General features: G+C 39.1%; 1 protein-coding gene across 1 annotated transcript in view; it reads left to right on the top strand.

Annotated features, from left to right (window-relative positions):
* Positions 1 to 22526, top strand: part of CSMD1 (CUB and Sushi multiple domains 1) — a 1658099-nt gene that overhangs the window by 1491646 nt on the left and 143927 nt on the right. The window contains exons 43-47 of the mRNA XM_052661250.1: positions 1036 to 1213; positions 3147 to 3292; positions 4079 to 4159; positions 5231 to 5344; positions 17575 to 17763. Coding sequence (XP_052517210.1) covers positions 1036 to 1213; positions 3147 to 3292; positions 4079 to 4159; positions 5231 to 5344; positions 17575 to 17763 — 708 coding nt within the window. The remainder of the gene's footprint in view (positions 1 to 1035; positions 1214 to 3146; positions 3293 to 4078; positions 4160 to 5230; positions 5345 to 17574; positions 17764 to 22526) is intronic.

Raw genomic sequence — 22526 nt, 5'->3', positions numbered from 1 at the left:
ATTTATCTAAAATTCAGACCAAGTCAATCTACTTGACACTGGTACATTTTCTGTCTACTTTGAAATGGTTACTTTGGCTTCATGATATTTCATCAGTCATAATTTTAAATTGTTTTTGAACCTTTAAAAAAATGTACCTTGGCTTATTCATTCCACCTAAATTTTATACCTTTTATGGCAAATATTTGAAAGCCTGATAAGATTCATGTTAGTAACAGACACTTACTTGTATTGCATCTACTGGATTTTAATTTGATTAAAATGTCTACTTGTCTATGACTTTGATGTATTTATACCATGATGTGAGTTAAAGAATATAGTTTGGATTATCTGCTCATGTATGATCATTTCATTTTTCCAAAAATAAAACAAAATCATTTCTATGGCAAGAGTGATGATCATTTTATTAAGTAAAATAAAAATGGACTCTGGGTATTGAGATTTTTCACATCGTTGATAGTGGATGAGATGTGGAAGTGTTTCTATAAATTTTCACTTACATAATTTTATCTTCTTTCTCTAGGTATAGATCTCGGGAGAATTTGTTAGGTCTTTGTATTAAGGCAGATAGACTTAGATGCTTCTCTTTTAGGCATTTTAAATAAGCTTTAGAAATCTCACTTAAAACAAAAAAAAATTATTTTTCAGTTAAATAGTCACACATAATTTCAACATAATCCCTTGCATCAGATAGTCCAATGAATTATCAGCTCAGTCTCAGGAAACTACTGACTAAGGTTGTTGGTGTTTTTTTTTTTTTTTTCTTTCTTTCTCCTTTTAATTATGTGGAAATGACTTTATCCTGAGGGGATTTTGAATGTTTGGAGAATATGTTAAAAAACTTAGATAAGGTAGATGAGAAGTAAAATTCTTCCCAGGTTTTAAGACTTGAGGGGAATTATTTTGACAAAGTAGTTGCTGAGGGATATTTCACAATTATTTCTTAGCAGGGAAATCTTGGCTAAGAGACTTTAGAAAACGGTAAATGTCTCGCTGGACGGTGTTGGGCTTGACTTTTCTTGGCTTCCTTCTCAGCTCCTTGTGGATATAACGTGACCTCTCAGAACGGGACCATCTACTCTCCCGGATTTCCGGGCGAGTACCCCATCCTGAAGGACTGCATCTGGCTCATCTCCGTGCCCCCCGGCCATGGTGTCTACATCAACTTCACCTTGCTGCAGACGGAAGCTGTCAACGACTACATCGCGGTTTGGTATGAAAACCTTTCCTGAAAACACCCATCTGTCCCTGTGATAAACTGTTCTTGTAACCACTTACGTGTCACTTTCATCGATATAGAGATGGAGTAGTTCGGTAGATATCAAAACAGAAGTTTACCAGCTAAATCTAGAGATAGAAGAAACCTCATGTGCCATGCTACATGGTAGATATATTCAGGATTACTCTAGATAGAGGAGAATATCCCAAACGTATTTTATTTTTCATGTTTATTTCTTTTTTTGTTTATTTATCTTTTTGGCCATATCACACAGCTTTTGGGATCTCAGTTCCCTGACCAGGGATTGAACCTGGGCCCTTGTCAGTGAAAGAGTTGAGTCCTAGCCACTGGGCCACTTGGGAATTCCTTCTTTTCTCTTTCATTTTCAAGTATAAATGTTTTTTGTGTGTGTTTTTTTTTTTTTCTTAAAGAAAAGCTGATTGAATCCTTTGCCATATAATAATTTGATGCTTCTGGAAGTATTGAAGAAATGATTGCACACAGCTTTCTCTCTGTACTTTATAAACCTTGCAGAACTGCCCCCACTCACCTCTGCCTTCCCTACCATGGGCTGTGTAGGGGATGCCGAGGGGGGTGTAGCCCTAGCTCCCCATCTAATGAGCCATGTAGCCTGGGTAAGTTAACCTAAACTCTCCTTCACTGAATGTTCATATTTATGGGAGTGACTATTTCTACCATTGCCTTTGGAGGTGAGAATTTATGGGGAAATGGGAATGATAAAATATGATGGGAAGAGTAGAGCTTACCATTGGGGCACAGCCCAGATCTGGAATAAGTTGGATGTGCTTTAGGAATAAAATGCCCTGAAAACTCAAGCATAATCACAGTTAACAAGGCAGTGTGTTTATGTGTGTGTGTGTGTTGGTGAAATCGTGGTAAATGTAGAGGTTGTCTTAGCCACTGGAAATTCTCTTGAGGCAAGAGAATAGGTGAGTTGCAGGCACTGAGAGACCCCAGGTATGACGTGGCTGATGTCTTGGGAGAGCACAGAAGAGAGAAGTGATGACCTGGCCAGGTAAGCTGGGTAGACCATACAGGACTTCATACATCTTGTTAAGGATTTGGGGCTTCATCCTAGAGCAACACAGATTCACTTTAGAGTCATAAGAAGGAGAGTTATAGGACCAGGTCCTGGATGCAGAATACCCATTATTATTGTGTAGGGAGGCAGGTCAGCTGGATAAGATGGGAGACTGACTGGCTTGTGGGGCTATAGAAATAGCCTCACAGGAGGGGAGATCGGGGGACAGGACCTGTGTCATGGCAATGAACAGAAATGGAGAACCTGAAATATTAAGTTGACCTATGAAGCAAAGCAAGACAGACAGACGACACTGAAATGAAAAGCCACACTCTAATATCAGCAGGTTTACCCAGATTAATCAGCAGATTTAGCAGTAGGAGCAAGGTCTCCCTCCAGCAGTGGAGGGAGTCCCTGTCCTCTGAACACTCATGAGACAGACTGGAGTGCAGTCACCTATGAATATTAAACATCTTAGTATTTCTAAACACGAAATCTAGAAGATGGTAATATTTTATTCAGTCTTTTTTTTTAATATTTCAATTCAGTCATAAGAGCTCCATAAATCTCACCCATAATTAAAGGGACACCCTGAATTTAGACTTTAAAATGGGAACATTTGAAAGGAAGTTGATAAGTGGTACTGACGTCACTAGAATAAATGTGTCAAAAACACCTTGTCTCAAAAACACCTCTGAGAAGGTCAGGTGTGGGAGGAACAGGGAGCCCTAAGCTGCTGTTTGAAGACCAGGCTTTTCAGCTGGATCCTGGGGACAGAACACCATCTTTCACCAAGACGGAGCCCTGCAGTCAGAAGAAAATGGTTGTGAATTTAAGCTGTAACTGGAAGCTTTCTATTTAGAGGGCTCCTCCTCTTTTTCCCAGGGATGGTCCTGATCAGAATTCTCCACAGTTGGGGGTTTTCAGTGGGAACACCGCCCTGGAGACAGCATATAGCTCCACCAACCAAGTCCTGCTCAAATTTCACAGTGACTTTTCAAATGGAGGCTTCTTCGTCCTCAATTTTCACGGTCAGTGTTATTTTTACTCCATTGATGATGGTGGAAAATCCTAACTGATTTTTCTCATAGGATTGACATAAACTTTGTTTACAGCTTAAGTTCCATGTTTTTGTCAACCGAAAGCCTATAGGATTTTCTCACATTTCATGCTGGGGTTCCTGTGATTCCTTTTTCCTACTGATGTATTTAGGACTTCACATCTCTTTTATAGTTTATCTTGGATTTGCCCCCAGGATAAGCGTATTGTATGTGAAACTCTGATATGGAGACCATGGAAATATATTTAGTAGCTCTCAGAGATTTCCTCATCTCTGTCTCCAGATGAACCTCGATAATGAATGTCATGTAATTTTAGACGGGGCAAAGCGAATCTCTACTGATGTTGAGAATGAACACTGCATAGTTTGGGGAAAAGCATTAATGGGGAAAAGCATTGCCGGTCCCTTATCTCTCTTGAGGACTGCCACATGCAAATCCTCAGGAGAAGAGACCGAGGAGGATGATGCCAGATACTGATATGGACATGGAACCAGCATGAACCATTTCTCCTGCAGAATTCCAGATATATGTAAAGTGTTTCTATTTAAACATCACAATTTTTTTAAATGGTGTACTTTTCCCTTTCAATTTTGTAAGCATTTGAAGCTAGAGACTTTAGTAAAACTATAATTTACAAATATAGATATTTTCCTAGACCTAAGCATTGTAACAACAAAAGAGAGATGTTTTTTGTAAGATTTTTGTTTATTCATCAAATGTAATTTCACTTATTATTTTTTTATATAAATGATGTAGCATTTCAGCTCAAGAAATGTCAACCTCCCCCAGCAGTTCCACAGGCAGAAATGCTTACAGAGGATGAGGATTTTGAAATAGGTAATGTTTTCGTTGTTACAACATCATCAGCTCAACACAGGTTTTTTACACCCATGCACCTGCAGTAGATAGCCAAGTTGATGAATGTTTGTCAGAAATATTCCTAAAGCTTTCCTAGAGAGAGATACACATTTGTCATGAATTGAATAAATATGTTTTTCTTTCTTCATCTCAATGATTTTTTTTTCCATTTAAATTTTGCTTTTGCTATTTTGAGGACATTTACCTGCTGCGTCACTCACCAGTTTGTATTTTTCTCCTAAAAGCAGTTTTCAGACACAGACTTAAGCAGATGTTTGTGTTTAGCTAGGGAACCATTTTGGTGCACCAGAAGAAGAAAGTCATTTGTGGCTGAAATAATGGTTAGTCTAACATTGACCTTTCCTTGAAACTGGAATGTAATTGGGGAATATATTGAGTGATACTATTTAGAAATTCTGTTTTTTCATTTTAAATTAGTGGTCTATTTCATTAAATAATCATCAGGCCACATTAAGAAACCTTCTGTGGTGTATGTTGGCCAAACAGTTATTGTGACAAATGATTTCTTGGTCTCAATTACAAATACCCAGTCCTGTGCCACACCCTGTTTTATAGTGGTGGTCAAACCATGTGACCAGTTTCTGCTCTATTCCTGATGGCTTAGTTGATGAGAACAGTGTGCTAATTAGACCAAGGTCATTTTGTAGCCCTCTCTGGATGCATTAAAGACATTCTCTTATACAGCCTTTGGTCCCAAGCCTCTGAATCCCTTTCCTTCTTTCCTTCTTTCATCTTTCTTTCTTTTTTATTAGTAATCATAGGGGAAAGGGAGTGAACGTAGACATATCAGTCAAAGAAGAAAAAAACTCCATAATCTCTATAGAAATACTGGTTACATTTAAAGAGAGCATTTTTATAAATTAAAAACTAAAAATGACACTATTTCACTAAGTAGACTAAGCATGAATAGCAATCATGGTTAAGAAGTGGTTTGCACATCAACTTGAGTGTCACACATGCTTAATAACATTCACACACTGCATGTGTCATGGAGACAGAATTGCCAAGTACGCATGTGGACTCTTTCAGGAGACTTCGTGAAGTACCAGTGCCACCCTGGGTACACGTTGTCTGGGATGGACACACTGACCTGTAAGCTCAGCTCCCAGCTACAGTTTGAAGGTTCCCTGCCGACATGTGAAGGTATGAAGTTCGTACTATAAATATGCTTGTTCCATATGGAACATTGTATTACTTTATTGGTTTGAACTTCCTTGTATGCATCTGAATTTCTTTGTATGCATCTGAATTTGTCTCTGTGTCATGATTCTCTTGCAATTTAAATTACCCAAAAGTAGAAATACTTAATTACCCTTCTCTTTTAGCTAGCTGTACAAAATCAAAACTACATCAAATAAGACTTCTTGCTGTTTCCCAACAGTTTGTGAGTAATATTTTCAAACATATGACAAAGTTGAAAAACTTTAAAACTAATACCCATCACCAAGGTTGCACCATTAATGTTTCCTACACACCCTTTGTCACCTGTCTCGTCTCTCTCTACATACATTAAAGTATTAAATAACTGATATTTCTGATACCTTCTAGGCAAATTGCAGGCATTACTATATCTCCCTCTGAACTCTTTGGCATAAAAGAATGCATAAAATTATCTAGTGTTTACTATGTTCTGTAAAATATAGAGACATTGAAATGCACAAATGTTTCATATAATGTGTGTTTCATATCTTTGCCCCATGTGTAATAACAGATAATATATGATAGCAGAAGAAAATCTATTGATTCAGTTGATTTGTATATAATTATATCACTTAAAAACTTTTAAAGGTCTCACTTTCAAGTTCTATAGAAAGGAAAAAAGATTTGGAAAAAAACATAAATAAGCTAAAATGTCTCAATGTAAGCCAGAAGTATGATTGGTTTGCCTATCAGAAAGCTTCCCAAATTAAGACAGATTTTATTTTGTGACTTCAAAATCACAATCACATTTACTTCCTTTAAAGAAGGGCTTGCCTGGTAACTCAGTTAGTAAAGAACCCACCTGCAATGCAGGAGACCATGGTTCAATTCCTGTGTTGGGAAGATCCACTGGAGAAGGGATAGGCTACCCATTCCAGTATTCTTGGGCTTCCCTTATGGCTCAGCTGGTAAAGAATCCACCTGCAATGCAGGAGACCTGAGTTTGATCCCTGGGTTGGGAAGATCCCCTGGAGAAGGAAAGGCTACCCACTCCAATATTCTGGCCTGGAGAATTCCTGGACTGTATAGTCCATGGGGTCACAAAGAGTTGGACAGGACTGAGTGACTTTGCCTTTCCTTTTCCTTTAAAGACTGGAACTCCCCATTCCCAGTTCTTTCACAGAATTTGAATGTTATCATTTACTAGGGGTAGTGAAACATATAAAAAGTCAGAATGCAGGGAGAAGACCTATAGTCTAGGTTTGATTATCCAGTGATCTTGGTTAAGACACTAATCCTCTGGGCATTATATGTGTAATGAGGAGGATCATTTGTCTGCATTGTTTAGGGAACTGGTATAAAGATGAAGTAAATCTTAAATTAATTCTAAGCATCTTATAATGCTAATTATCTACCCTGTAAAAGGCAATTTTCTTTGCATTGCAATAGTACTGATTTTGCAAATGTTCAGCCCATGAATTGATTCTTCCAAAATATCTGGTAACATGGTGCATTTTCGTTGCTAATGAGGCAGACTTCAGTCACCCTTACAGAAGGAAATGATTTCCAACATCTGGAGAAAATCTGGAATGGATTATTATTATTAAATAACCAAGGTAACAGATTATTTCTGAGAAAAATATACTTTGTAACCGCATCCAGGTGGGAAACTCCGAGGGGGCAGGCAGGGGAGATGCCCTTACTTTGTCTGCCTCTGGCTTTAAACTCTAGCTGACCCTGTGGTCATGGCGTCACTGAGACCCTGCCTCTTGCTGCATGGCTTAGAAGCTGGGGGTCTCATGGGAGGTGCTAAGTCAGGACCCTGAAGTCACTTTTTTCCCCTGGAAAACCAGTGTGTCAGGACCATGCTACATTAGCGACAGTGATCTACAGAGGATTTATTTCTCAAGATGGTGGAGTGGTGGGTACAAAATGTTCATCTTTTGCCATTTTATATATAAATTAACTGAAGTAAATCTTCAGATGTTTAAGGCCCATTTTAATCCCGCCAAACACAGCCTTAAAAATTTTTATCAGAATAGGTGATTTTAAGCAAAGGTGGGCTTAACTGATTAATGAAGAAATGCTTGAGTCTTTATTTAATATGCTACTTCAAAAATAAGGAAAGCGTCTCCATTCTGTCATTTCCCCCATGATTAACCTAGTTTCCACTTAAATGCAATTATTTCATTTCCCCAGGAACAGAGTAAACCCACACACGAGTGCGTCATCCTCTAAATTATTGATACTTCTGCTCTCACACATTTGCGGGAAGTGTCCGGCTAACAAGACAGGATTTCTGTACTCAGGCCAGAGGTCCCCAGGCCCTCTGAACTCACAGCAGTTACTACACAGGATGACAGTTCTCTTCTGATTCTGTTCAGCAGTAAATTTGTTTAAAATGAACTGAGTTCTCTTATCTGGCATTCTCTGAACACCTCGTTATTTAAAAAAGGAAATAGGGACTTCAATGTCATCTACCAAATATTTAAACACATAATTATCATTTTTCTTCTAATACTTTTCTGTTGTTTGATTGGGCTCAATCCTCCAATAAATTCTTGATGACAAATTGTACTAGTTATGAGTCCTACTTCTTCAAGTGTCATAACCACACTTTTAGAAGTTCTGCTTTGAAAATTGTCACCACTTTAGAGTGATTGATTGTTCCTTGGGAATGAGGTGAATAAAGTGTTCCTTGAAAGTTCACATTTTATGCAGATAAATATTACCTTGTAGGATACTTACCTTAATTTAGAAATAAATAAATAAATGAGAGTTTGGAATGTTATTTGCCACCGCCAAGTAGTTCTCTCATTTTCCTTGGACATCAGCAGAGTGTCCTACAGTTTAACTCCATCCTGAACTCTTGACCTAGGATAATGTCAAATCCCACAGGGTTAGAGGCTTAGTCCCACAAAGCAAACCTCACCTCAGATGCTGATACCAAGTCCAGGTTGTCACCTGTGCTTCTGACTAACAGGTTATCAATCAGGGGTTCCCAGGGACCTCTCCTCTGGTTTGATCCTTCCATTAATTTTTTAATTTATTTATTTTAATTGGAGGCTAATTACTTTACAATATTGTGGTGGTTTTTGCCATACATTGACATGAATCAGTCATGGGGGTACATGTGTCCTCCCATCCCCAACCCCCCTCCCACCTCCCTCCCCATCCCATCCCTCTGGGTTGTCCCAGTGCATCAGCTTTGAGTACCCTGTTTTCATGCATTGAACTGGGACACATCATTTATATCACATTTGATAATATGCATGTTTCAATGCTATTCTCTCAAATCATCCCACCCACGCTTTCTCTCACAGGGTCCGAAAGTCTGCTTTTAATATCTGTGTCTCTTTTGTTGTTTTGCATACACAGTCGTCATTACCATCTTTCTAAATTCCATATATTTGTGTTAATATACTACTGTATTGGTGTTTTTCATTCTGACTTACTTCACTCTGTATATTATGCTCCAGTTTCATCCACCTCATTAGAATTGATTCAAATGTGTTCTTTTTAATAGCTGAGTAATACTCCATTGTGTATATGTACCAGTTTTCTTATCCATTCATCTGCCAGTGGACATCTAGCTTGCTTCCATGTCCTAGCTATTGTAAACAGTATTATGATGAAGATTGGGGTACATATGCCTCTTTCAATTCTGGTTTCCTCGGTATGTATGCCCAGCAGTGGGAGTGCTGAGTCATATGGCAGTTCTAGTTCGAGTTTTTTAAGGAATCTCTACACTGTTTTCCACAGTGGCTCTACTAGTTTGCATTCCTACCAACAGTGTAAGAGGGTTCCCTTTTCTCCACACCCTCTCCAGCATTTATTGTTTGTAGACTTTTTGATAGCAGCCATTCTGACTGGCATGAGATGGTACCTCATTTGGTTTTGATTTGCATTTCTCTGATAATGAGTGATGTTGAGCATCTTTTCATGTGTTTGTTAACCATCCGTATGTCTTCTTTATTGGGTCATTATTTTTCTGGTATTGAGCTGCATGAGCTGCTTGTATATTTTGGATATTAATTCTTTGTCAGTTGTTTCATTTGCTATTACTTTCTCCCATTCTGAAGGATGTCTTTTTACCTTGCTTATAGTTTCCTTCATTTTGCAAAAGCTTTTAAATTTAATTAGGTCCCAATTGTTTATTTTTGCTTTTATTTCCATTACTCCAGAAGGTGGGTCATAGAGGATCCTGATGTGATTTATGTCAGAGTGGTCTACCTGTGTTTTCCTCTAGGAGTTTTATAGTTTCTGGTCTTGTATTTACATCTTTAATCCATTTTTAGTTTATTTTGTGTATGGTGTTAGAAAGTGTTCTAGTGTCATTCTTTTACAAATGGTTGACCAGTTTTCCAGCATCACTTGTTAAAGAGATTGTCTTTTCTCCATTGTATATTATCACTTCCTTTGTCAAAGATAAGATGTCCATAGGTGCATGGGTTCATCTCTGGGCTTTCTATTTTGTTCCATTGATCTATGTTTCTGTCTTTGTGCCAGTGCCATAATGTCTTGATGACTGTAGCTTTGTAGTATAGTCTGAAGTCAGGCAGGTTGATTCCTCCAGTTCCATTCTTCTTTCTTAAGATTGCTTTGGCTATTAGAGACTTTTTGTGTTTCCATATGAATTGCAAAATTATTTGTTCTAGTTCTGTGAAAAATACCATTGGTAGCTTCATAAAGATTCAATTGAATCTATAGATTGCTTTGGGGAGTATACTCATTTTCACTATATTGATTCTTCTGATCCATGAACATGATATATTTCTCCAGCTATTTGTGTTCTCTTTGATTTCTTTCATCAGTGTTTTATAATTTACTATATATAGGTCTTTTGATTCCTTTGGTAAATTTATTCCTAAGTATTCTATTATTTTTCTTACAATGGTGAATGGGATTGTTCCCTTAATTTTTCTTTCTATTTTCTCATTGTTAGTGTATAGAAATGCAAGGGACTTATGTGTATTAATTTTATATCCTGCAGCTTTACTATATTCATTGATTAGCTCTAGTAATTTTCTGGTGGTATCTTTAGGGTTTTCTATGTAGAGGATCATGTCATCTGCAAATAGTGAGAGTTTTACTTCTTTTCCAATCTGGATTCTTTTTACTTCTTTTTCTTCTCTGACTGCTGTGGTAAAACTTCCAAAACTATGTTGAATAGTACTGGTGAGAGTGGGAACCCTTGTCTTGTTCCTGACTTTAGAGGAAATGCTTTCAATTTTTCACCATTGAGGATAATATTTTCTGTGGGTTTGTCATAGATGGCTTTTATTGTGTTGAGGTATGTTCCTTCTATGCTTGCTTTCTGGAAAGTTTTTATCATAAATGGCTGTTGATTTTTGTCAAAGGCTTTCTCTGCATCTATGGAGATAATCATATGGTTTATATTTTCAGTTTGGTAATGTTGTGTATCACATTGATTGATTTGTGGAAGAATCCTTGCATCCCTGGCATAATCCACTTGGTCATGGTGCATGATCTTTTTAACATGTCATTGAATTCTGTTTGCTAGAATTTTGTTGAGGATTTTTGCATCCATGTTCATCAGTGATATTGGCCTGTAGTTTCCTGTTTTGGTAGCATCTTTGGTTTTGGCATGAGGGTGATGTGGCCTCATAGAATGAGTTTGGGAATTTACCTTCCACTCCAATTTTCTGGAAGAGTTTGAGTAGGATAGGTGTTAGCTCATCTCTAAATTTTTGGTAGAATTCACCTGTGAAGCAATCTGTCCTGGGATTTTGTTTGTTGGAAGATTTTTTATTACAGTTTCAATTTCTGTGCTTGTGGTGTCTCTGTTTAGATTTTCTATTTCTTCCTGGTTCAGTTTTGGAAGGTTATACTCATCCATTTCTTCCAAGTTACACATTTTATTGCCATATAGTTACTAATAGTAGTCTCTTATGATTCTTTGTATTGTATTTCTTTGTTGTCTGTTGTGATTTCTCCATTTTCATTTGCAGTTTTATTGATTTGATTCTTCTTTCTTTTTTCTTGATGAGTATAGCTAATGGTTTCTTTATTTTATTTATCTTCTCAAAGAACCATCTTTTAGTTTTGTTGATTTTTTTAATAGTCTCCTTTGTTTCTTTTTCATTGATTTCTGATCTGATTTTTATGATTCCTTTACTTCTACTAACTTTGGGGTTCTTCATGTCTTCTTTTTCTAGTTGCTTTAGGTATAAAGTTAGGTTATTTATTTGATGTTTCTCTTGTTTCTTGAGGTGAGCTTGTATTGCTATGAACCTTCCTTTTAGCACTGCTTTTACTGAACCCCATAGGTTTGGGGTTGTTGTGTTTTCATTTTCTTTTGTTTCTGTGCATATTTTGATTTCCTTTTTGATTTCTTCTGTGATCTGTTGGTTATTGAGGAACATGTTTTTTAGCCTCCATATGTTTGTGTTTTTTATAGGTTTTTCCCCCAAATTTATATCTAATGTTACAACTAATGATTTCAGTATTTTTAAATTTACTAAGGCTAGATTTATTGTGCTGGATGTGACCTATTCTGGATAATGTTCCTTGTGCACTTGAAAAAAAGGTGAAATCCATTGTTCTGGGGTGAAATGCCCTGTAGATATCAATTAGGTCTAATTGGCCCATTGTGTCATTTAAAACTTGTGTTTCCTTGCTAATTTTCTGTTTGGTTAATCTATCCATATGTGTGACTTGGGTATTAAAGTCCCCCACTATTATAGTGTTACTTTTAATTTCCCATTTCATATGTATTAGCATTTGTGTTATGTACTGAAGTTCTCCTATATTGGGTGTATATATATTTATCATTGTTATATGTTTTTCTTGGATTGATCCTTTGATCATTACTATGTAGTTTCCTTCTTTGTCTCTTAGTATGGTCTTTATTTCAAAGTCTGTTTTATCTGATTTGCGTATTGCTACTCCTGCTCTCTTTTGGTCTCTATTTGCATGAAATATCTTTTTCCAGCTCTTCACTTTCAGTATGTGTCCCAAGGTTTGAGGTGGGTCTCTTGTAGGCAACATATATAGGGGTCTTGTTTTTGTATCCATTTGGCCCGTCTTTGTCTTTTGGTTGGAGCATTTACCCCATTTAAGGTAATTATTGATAAGTATGATCTCATTGCCATTTACTTTGTTGTTTTGGGTTCAATTTTATAAACCTTTTCTGTGTTTCCTGTCTAGAGAAGGTCGTGTAGCACTTGCTGAAGAGCTGGTTTGGTGGTGCTGAATTCTCTCAGCTCTTGCTTCTTTGTAAAGCTTTTGATTTCTCCTTCATATCTGAATGAGATCCTTGTGGATATAGTAATCTTGGTTGTAGGTTTTTCTCTTTCATCACTTTAGTTATGTTCTGCCATAGTAGTAGTATTCCCTTCTGGCCTGAAGAGTTTCTATTAAAAGGTCAGCTCTTATCCTCATGGAGATCCCCTTATCTGTTACTTGTTGCTTTTCCCTCGCTGCTTTTAATATTTTCTCTTTCTGTTTAATTTCTGTTAGTTTGATTAATATGTGTCGTGGGGTCTTTTTCCTTGGGTTTATCTGGTTTGGGACTCTCTGGGTTTCTTGGACTTGGGGGGCTATTTCCTTCCCCATTTTAGGGAAGTTTTCAACTATTATCTCCTCAAGTATTTTCCCATCCCCTTTCTTTTTGTCTTCTGGGACACCTATGATTCAAATGTTTGGGTGTTTGATATTGTCATAGAGGTCTCTGAGGTTGTCCTCATTTCTTTTAATTTTCTTTTCTTTTTTCATCTCTGCTTCATTCATTTTCACTGTTTTATCTTCCACCTCACTTATCCTCTCTTCTGCCTGTTATTCTGTTGTTGATTCCTTCTAGAGAGCTTTTAGTCTCAGTTATTGCATTGTTCCCATTATTAATTGACTCTTCTTTATTTCTAGGTCCTTGTTAAACATTTCTTGCATCTTCTCAATCCTTGTCTCTAGTCTATTTATCTGTAACTCCATTTTGTTTTCAAGATTTTGGATCATCTTTACTATCATTATTCTGAATTCCTTTTCAGGCAGACTCCCTATCTCCTCCTCTTTTGTTTGATTTGTTGGGTACTTATCACATTCCTTTATCTGCTGAATGTTCTCTGCCCTTTCATTTTGTTTAGATTGCTGTGTTTGGTGTGCCCTTTCTGTAGATCTGAAGTTTGTGATTCTTCCTTATTGTGGCATCTACTCCCTGTGAGTGGGGTTGGACTAGCAGCTTGTCAAGGTTCCCTGGTTGGGGGAACTTGTGTCTGTGTTCTGGTGGGTGGAGCTGGATCTCTTCTCTCTGGAGAGCAATGAAGTGTCTAGTAGTGGGTTTTGGGGTGTCTACAGGTTTTGCATGTTTAATTTCTGTTTAGAAATTAAATTCTGTTTAATTTTTGTTTGGGCAGCCTGTCTTTAAATGATCACTGTTGTGTTCCTGCGTTGCTGGGGAATTAGCATGGTATGTTTGCACTAGACTTTGTTGGCTCTTGTGTGGAGCTTTGTTTCAGGGTAGGTATGAAGACTTTTGGGTGTGCTCTTGTCTACTAATGTTCCCTGGAATCAGGAGTTCTGTGATATTCTCATGTTTTGGAGTTAAGCCTCCTGCCTCTGACCTTCAGTCGTTCTCTTACAGTATCCTTATACAGCACAGATGATAAAACAACTAGGTTAATGGTGAACAATTCTCCACATAATTGAGTGACATGCATAGAGATTCACAGAGTTACATAGAGAAGAGAAGAGGTAAGATGGAGATATAGATGACCAGGAGAAGAGGGGAAGTCAAAAGAGGAGAGAGCAATCTAGTCAGTAATCAGTTCCTGAAGTGTTCTCCACAGCCCAGAACACCCAGAGAGATTCACAGAGTCAAGGAGAGAAGAGAAGGGGGAGGAAGGAGATAGAGGTGACCTGGGGGAGAAAAAGGAGATTCAAAAGGGGAGAAAGCAATCAAGCCAGTAATCAAATCCCTAAGTGAAAATGGACACTGAAGATTAGATACTTAAAGATACAAAATGGATAACAAATACAAAGCAAAAATTAAAAATCTAGAATAGAGGTCAGTTCATTTTAGTTCAGTCACTCAGTCGTGTCTGACTCTTTGCAACCCCATGAATCGCAGCACGCCAGGCCTCCCTGTCCATCACCAACTCCCGGAGTTCACTCAGATTCACGGCCATCGAGTCAGTGATGCCATCCAGCCATCTCATCCTCTGTCATCCCCTTCTCCTCCTGCCCCCAATCCCTCCCAGAATCAGAGTCTTTTCCAATGAGTCAACTCTTCCCATGAGGTGCCCAAAGTACTGGAGTTTCAGCTTCAGCATCATTCCTTCCAAAGAAATCCCAGGGCTGATCTCCTTCAGAATGGACTGGTTGGATCTCCTTGCAGTCCAAGGGACTCTCAAGAGTCTTCTCCAACACCACAGTTCAAAAGCATCAATTATTTGGTGCTCAGCCTTCTTCACAGACTCTCAAAAATACAATATAAAAAATACAAAGCAAAATCAATTACAAAGATTAAGACACACACACACATATTTGAAACTTGCTTTAAAAATAGGGTCTTTTATTTTTGCAGGGTAATTGTAGGTTATAAAAATGAAAATTAAAGGAATAATAAAGAACTTAATTTTTTTAATGAAAAAGTGTTAATAGTAAAAATATATCTAGCAATTTCTCTAGAGCTGTTATGGGCAGTGTGGGCTCAGTTCAGTTCAGATAATTCCTTGTTCCAGCTTGCACTTTTTGTGTAGGTCTATGGGTCCCCTCCAATGCACTATCAATATTAACTGCAGGGTTTTAATCTGTCGTGCCCATCACTTCCAGAGTGATTCCCTCTCCTTTGTTTATTTTGGCTTCCTCTATTTGCAAGTCTCTTCTGTGTCTAATTTCCCCCCTGACAGAAGGGGGCAAAGGTGATCATTTATTTAGGCTCACTTGTTCAGTTGTGTTGTGGAGAGGGAGGGACTCTCTAAACAAATTTCACTGGCATGTGCGGGGAGTGTTTGCAGTGTATGGACCACAGTGGGTTTGCCCCAGTCCAAGACAGCATGTGCTTCCTGGGTCTACAATGCTCAGGCTTCATGGAGCTCTGCAAGGACACTGTCCCAAGTTGGCCCTGCATTTTATGTACTTCCCAGGTCTAAGCCGCTCAGCTTCTTGGGTACTCCGCAAGGGCACAGACCGGATTGGGCTGTGCGTTTTGTGCCCTTCCCAGGTCTGAGCAGCTCAGGTGACCAGGTGATTGGTGAGTGCACTGTCCCAGGTGGGCCATGTGTCTTAATCACCTCCCCGGTCCCAGCTGCTCAGTTTCCCAGGGACGCCGCAAGCACACCGTCTCAGGTGTGTTGTGTGTCTCCTCTAGGGCACTGATCTCAGGCTGTGACACCCCTGGCAGGTGTCAACATCTAGGATCCCAGGAAGATATGTTTAGCAACTGGGAGCCTCACAGTTTGGTGGAGGATACCATCTCTGGGGCTGAGATTGCAGCAGCCCCTTGCCTTCTGACTCTGGCTGTAGTAGGCCTGCCTCTCTGCCTCCAGAGGTGGGAGGGGCCCACACACAGCCAGCCAGCTCTCCTTTGTTATTCACGCAATCCTTTGTTCCGTGAGTGTGCCAGGCTGAGAGTTAGAGCATTTTGCAGGAAAGACATATTTTTTGTCTTTTGGAGATCCCACAGTTTGGGTTGCTATCTCACATTAGCTCCCTTAGATTGTTCTCAGGGCACTCAGGCCCAGTCCTTACCCTAAGGACCAGCCTGTGCCTCCTTGCCCAGCCCCGACTCACTGGTGGTGGATGTGAGCATCTAGGCTACTTCTCCTCTGGCAGTTGCAGTTAGGTGCAGAGTCTGTGTTTTGTTTTGTTTTTCTCTTGGTTATGTTGCCCTCTGAGAGTCTAAAACTCCCCACAGACCTGCCTGTGAGAGGTTTTCCTACTGTGTGGAAACTTCTCCTTCATGACTCCCTCCCCAGGATGGGTCTTGATCCCTCAATCTTTTGTCTCTGTCTTCATCTTTTATATTTTATCCTACCTCCTTTCGAAGAGATTGGGCTGCCTTTCTGGGTGCCTGGTGTTCTCTGCCAGCATTCAAAAGCTGTTTTGTGGAAGTTGCTTGACATTCAAATGATCTTTTGATGAATTTGTGGGGGAGAAAGTGTTCTCCCCGTCCTATTCCTCTGCCATCTTGGGACCCCCTCTCTGGTTTGATCCTTTGTTAGAACAGCTCACAAAAATCAGGGAAACGAATGTGACTCAGATTTACAGTAAATGTTATATAGGGTACTATCAACAGTAGAGTGAACAAGTAGGGTACGAAGGGCAGGGCCTGGAGGTGTCTCTCAGGACCTGGGGTGCCCCACCCTCCCACTATGTGTGTCTACACCAACCTGCAGGCTCAACAAATATGTTCTTTAAAAGCTTTGGTGCAACCAAGTCTCCAGTACCCCAGCCCCACCCTCCCCACTTCCCCTGGGTGTGTGAGGGGGCAGAAAGTCCACACCCTCTCCTCCCTGGGTGCTTGTGGTGACCAGTCCTTCTGAGGCTACACAGACCCACTCTGAGTCACCTCATCAGCTCAGACTCAGGTGTCACCCAGAGGGGCCTTTGGAGCCGCGAAGACACTTCCAGCACTCAGAAAACACCAAGGGTTTGGGGAGCTCCTGCCAGGGGCCCCAGACACAGGCCAAATATATTTTAGCACAGAGGGCTATCACAAAAGTGAGTATTCTCAAGTTAAGAAAATGTATTGATATTAAAAAAGTAAAGTAAAATGTTAGAGTATTTCTCTGTCTGCATGTGCACAGGGCCTAGGGTTTTGCAATCTCCCTGGACCTGCTTTAAATGTACAGTAGAGCCAGAGTTGGGTTCTGCTCTGATGTAACAACACTCCATAAACTTCTTATCCTTATCACTCAGAGGGCAGACAGAATGAAAACCACAATCACAGAAAACTAATCAAACTGATCACATGGGCCACAGACTAGTCTAACTCAATGAAACTATGAGCCGTAATGTGTAGGGCCATCCAAGATGGTCGGGTCATGGTGGAGAGTTGTGACAAAATGTGGTCCACTGGAGAAGGGAATGGCAAACCCCTTCAGTATTCTTGCCTTGAGAACCCCATGAACAGTGTGAAAAGGCTATGTGTGTATCATCTACTAAATCTGGTCACAGTTGACTTAGTAAGATTGCTTTTTCTTTTCCCCCATGAGCTTGCATATCCAGGAATTGATTTTGTTAAGGAAAACTTTCCCTGGTGCTTTTCTCCTTAGCACAATGCCCAGCCAATGAAGTCCGGACAGAATCCTCTGGCGTCATCCTCAGCCCAGGGTATCCAGGCAACTATTTTAACTCTCAGACCTGCTCCTGGAGCATCCGAGTGGAACCAAACTACAATATCACCATCTTTGTAGACACATTCCAAAGTGAAAAGCAATTTGATGCACTGGAAATATTTGATGGTAAGTCTCTTCAAACTTTGTTAACATACCAGCAACCTTGGGACTTCCCTTGTGGTCCAGTGGTTAAGACTCTGAGCTTCCACTCTGGAGGGTGTGGGTTAGATCTCTGGTCAGGAAACAAAGATCCCACATGCCTCTAGGTACAGTCAAAAAAAGAATACATACAAGGGACCTACACATAATATATAAGGATCTTGTTATATTTTGTAATGGACAAACTTGAATATATTCTTAAGACAAATTACATCTCCCCCCCGCCCCACACACATGGAAAATGAATTATTCTTCGTCTAGTATGGTCTCAGAGATCAAGTGATAGGAAAAACATCACCATGCCCTTCTTAGTGTTGCAAATGTAAACCATTGAAATGCTGGTTTAATACACCTTAAAAATGTACTGAATTTACATTAACCATTCTTTAATCCTTTAACATGAGGCTTTAAAGTATGGATGATTTCAGGAAGTCTTCCTTTCCTTTCTCCTAAGATTATATTGATCTAGAAGATATTTTAGGAAATTTAAGAGCGCAGAGGGCTATAAGTACTTTAATTGATCTAAATGATTGTTTTACTAGAAATATATAAAAGTAATGGTTCATAGAGTTTTCTGGGTGATAAATGCTATAGTATTCTTAATGTAGAATTTTTTTAGAGATAGTTCCCTGAACAAATGCTAATACTGTTTTCAACGTGAGTCTTATGCATTTTTGTACAATTTTAATGAACATTTTAAAATGACAGTACTCTTCTAAAACATAGTATGTGCTTGAATTGTTGATTTGAAATGAAACTGATGTTAATAATTTTTCTTTATACAGAAGCATTATCATAGCCCCCAAATTAGACCATGATACAATTATGGCTGTAGATAATAACAGGGTTTTCACATGTTTTGATGGATTTGTCACTGAGTTCAGATAAATAACAATCAGTTCAGTGAAAAAAAAAATTGCTGTATTTGATTCTGTGTATGTTTGCATGCTTTTTATTGACTTGATGAATCATAATAGTCAAGTTGCTTCTGTGGATATACAGTAAATTAATATACGGATTTTCAAAAATGAACAGCTAAATTGGAAATTAAACTCATACTTATATATGTAGAAACAGAGGACTGAAGAGTAATATTTTCATTTTCAGAGTTTTTAAGTGCATGTTAAAACAGACACGTACTATTGAAGACTTTGCCCTTAATCTCTAGGATAGGAAGCAGTAACACACTAGCCAGGTGTACAAACAGGCTTCTTTTGTCAATGAGGAGCTAGGGAAACTGTGCCTTGAGGCTGATTAGATGTCACAAATAGTAAAGGCAGGCAACCAACCTCCAGGGGCTGTGTGTGTGTCTTTGTGTATATATATTCCTATAAATTCTGTATGTAGTTATATATATATTTACATAATCATTCTAAATATATGTGGGTTCCTTTGTTTTACTTTGGTAGAATTGAAAGTTTAGCTGGCAGTGCTTCTACCTCTTCTAATTTCAGAAGCAAAATCGTTATCAATAATTTATGCCCAAAGCATTTACAGTGTGAGCTCCCTCCAAATACAGACAGATCACACCCATGATAAACCACAAGCAAAATAGTTAATAGAGATAATATCAAAGCAGTTGCTGTCAAAATTGCCAGAGATCTATGAGTAGGTTTGGTTTTACTCTCAAAGATTTTTCTATAAAATGAAAGGTCAGAGTTTCATATGAATAATTTTCTAAGCATTGGCATTTGTGTTGCAGTAAATGTCATGTTCATTGCATCTCTTTTGATTTTTTGAAACGCAGTGGCTGTTTTATAGCTCATGAGTTGGCAAAAAAAATAATAAATTGACTATATCAATTTTAAGCTTTATTAACAGCAGTAGCATGGCGCCAGGTGGTGCTAGTGGTAAAGAATCTGCCTGCCAATGTAGGAGACACAAGATATACAGGTTTGTACCATAGGTCAGGAAGATCCCCTGGAGGAGGAAATGGCAACCCACCCCAGTGTTCTTGCTTGGAATATTCCATAGGCAGAGGAGATCAGTGGGCTACAGTCCATGGGGCCACAAAGAGTTGAATATGACTGAGCGACTGAGTGCACACACACACACACACACACAGCTCAAGTAGTGAATATTCCTCAATTTAAAAACAAAATAGGACTTAAGTCATTATAGAACTAAACTGAGAAAGGTGTCAAAATATAGATGGTGGTCTTCACTTGTGCAGAACTTGCTAATTTTCATCTTAATAAAAGAGATGGTACTGCTGTTCATTATGGACATGTATATTTTTAAACAATAATCCTTTAGAAAGTCTGTTACATGATAAGCAAAGACAAGAGATGAAAGATGATGAAGGATTACATGTTTAATTAAGAATATCTGAAACTTGACTCGAACTGGTCATAGCAAACACCCTCGTCCAACAACACAAGAGAAGACTCTACACATGGACATCACCAGATGGTCAACACCAAAATCAGATTCTATTCTTTGCAGCCAAAGATGGAGAAGCTCTATACAGTCAACAAAAACAACACCAGGAGTTGACTATGGCTCAGATCATGAACTCCTTATTGCCAAATTCAGACTTAAATTGAAAAAAGTAGGGAAAACCGCTACACCATTCAGGTATGACCTAAATCAAATCCCTTATGATTATACAGTGGAAGTGAGAAATAGATTTAAGGGTCTAGATCTGATAGAGTGCCTGATGAACTGTGGAATGAGGTTCGTGACATTGTACAGGAGACAGGAATCAAGACCATCCCCATGGAAAAGAAAAGCAAAAAAGCAAAATGGCTGTCTGGGGAGGCCTTACAAATAGCTGTGAAAAGAAGAGAGGTGAAAAGCAAAGGAGAAAAGGAAAGATATAAGCATCTGAATGCAGAGTTCCAAAGAATAGCAAGAAGAGACAAGAAAGCCTTCTTCAGCAATGAGTGCAAAGAAATCGAGGAAAACAACAGAATGGGAAAGACTAGCAATCTCTTCAAGAAAATTAGAGATAGCAAGGGAACATTTCATGCAAAGATGGGCTTGATAAAGGACAGAAATGGTATGGACCTAACAGAAGCAGAAGACATTAAGAAGAGGTGGCAAGAATACACAGAAGAACTGTACAAAAAAGATCTTCACGACCCAGATAATCATGATGATGTGATCACTAATCTAGAGCCAGACATCTTGGAATGCGAAGTCAAGTGGGCCTTAGAAAGCATCACTATGAACAAAGCTAGTGGAGGTGATGGAATTCCAGTAGAGCGGTTTCAAATCCTGAAAGATGATGCTGTGAAAGTGCTGCACTCAATATGCCACCAAGTTTGGAAAGCTCAGCAGTGGCCACAGGACTGGAAAAGGTCAGTCCTCATTCCAATTCCAAAGAAAGGCAATGCAAAAGAATGCTCAAACTACCACACGATTGCACTCATCTCCCATGCTAGTAAAGTAATGCTGAAAATTCTCCAAGCCAGACTTCAGCAACACATGAACCATGAACTCCCTGATGTTCAAGCTGGTTTTAGAAAAGGCAGAGGAACCAGAGATCAAATTGCCAACATCCGCTGGATCATGGAAAAAGCAAGAGAGTTCCAGAAAAACATCTATTTCTGCTTTATTGACTATGCCAAAGCCTTTGACTGTGTGGATCACAATAAACTGTGGAAAATTCTGAGAGAGATGAGAATACCAGACCACCTGACCTGCCTCTTGAGAAACCTATATGCAGGTCAGGAAGCAATAGTTAGAACTAGACATGGAACAACAGACTGGTTCCAAATAGGAAAAGGAGAACGTCAAGGCTGTATATTGTCACCCTGCTTATTTAACTTCTATGCAGAGTACATCATGAGAAACACCGGACTGGATGAAACACAAGCTGGAATCAAGATTGCCAGGAGAAATATCAATAACCTCAGATATGCAGATGACACCACCCTTATGGCAGAAAGTGAAGAGGAGCTAAAAGGCCTCTTGATGAAAGTGAAAGAGAAGAGTGAAAAGGTTGGCTTAAAGCTCAACATTCAGAAAACGAAGATCATGGCATCTGGTCCCATCACTTCATGGGAAATAGATGGGGAAACAGTAGAAACAGTGTCAGACTTTGTTTTTTTGGGGCTCCAAAATCACTGCAGATGGTGATTGCAGCCATGAAATTAAAAGACGCTTACTCCTTGGGAGAAAAGTTATGACCAACCTAGATAGTATATTCAAAAGCAGAGACATTACTTTGCTGACTAAGGTCCGTCTATTCAAGGCTATGGTTTTTCCTGTGGTCATGTATGGATATGAGAGTTGGACTGTGAAGAAGGCTGAGCACCGAAGAATTGATGCTTTTGAACTGTGGTGTTGGAGAAGACTCTTGAGAGTCCCTTGGACTGCAAGGAGATCCAACCTGTCCATTCTGAAGGAGATCAACCCTGGGATTTCTTTGGAAGGAATGATGCTAAAGCTGAAACTCCAGTACTTTGGCCACCTCATGGGAAGAGTTGACTCATTGGAAAAGACTCTGATGCTGGGAGAGATTGGGGGCAGGAGGAGAAAGGGACAACCCAGGATGAGATGGCTGGATGGCATCACAGACTTGATGGACATGAGTCTGAGTGAACTCTGAGAGTTGGTGATGGACAGGGAGGCCTAGAGTGCTGCGATTCATGGGGTCGCAAAGAGTCGGACACGACTGAGCGATTGAACTGAACTGAACTGAACTGAAAAATGACATTTTAAAATTGTATAAATTCAGGTAAATTTATTTCCCAGTGGCATTTCATTTTAGAATATAAATTATC

This window comes from Budorcas taxicolor, chromosome 24 (assembly GCF_023091745.1).
Source record: "Budorcas taxicolor isolate Tak-1 chromosome 24, Takin1.1, whole genome shotgun sequence".
NCBI lineage: Eukaryota > Metazoa > Chordata > Mammalia > Artiodactyla > Bovidae > Budorcas > Budorcas taxicolor.
The sequence above is the reverse complement of the archived record's forward strand: the minus strand, read 5'-3'. Positions and strand labels throughout refer to the sequence as shown.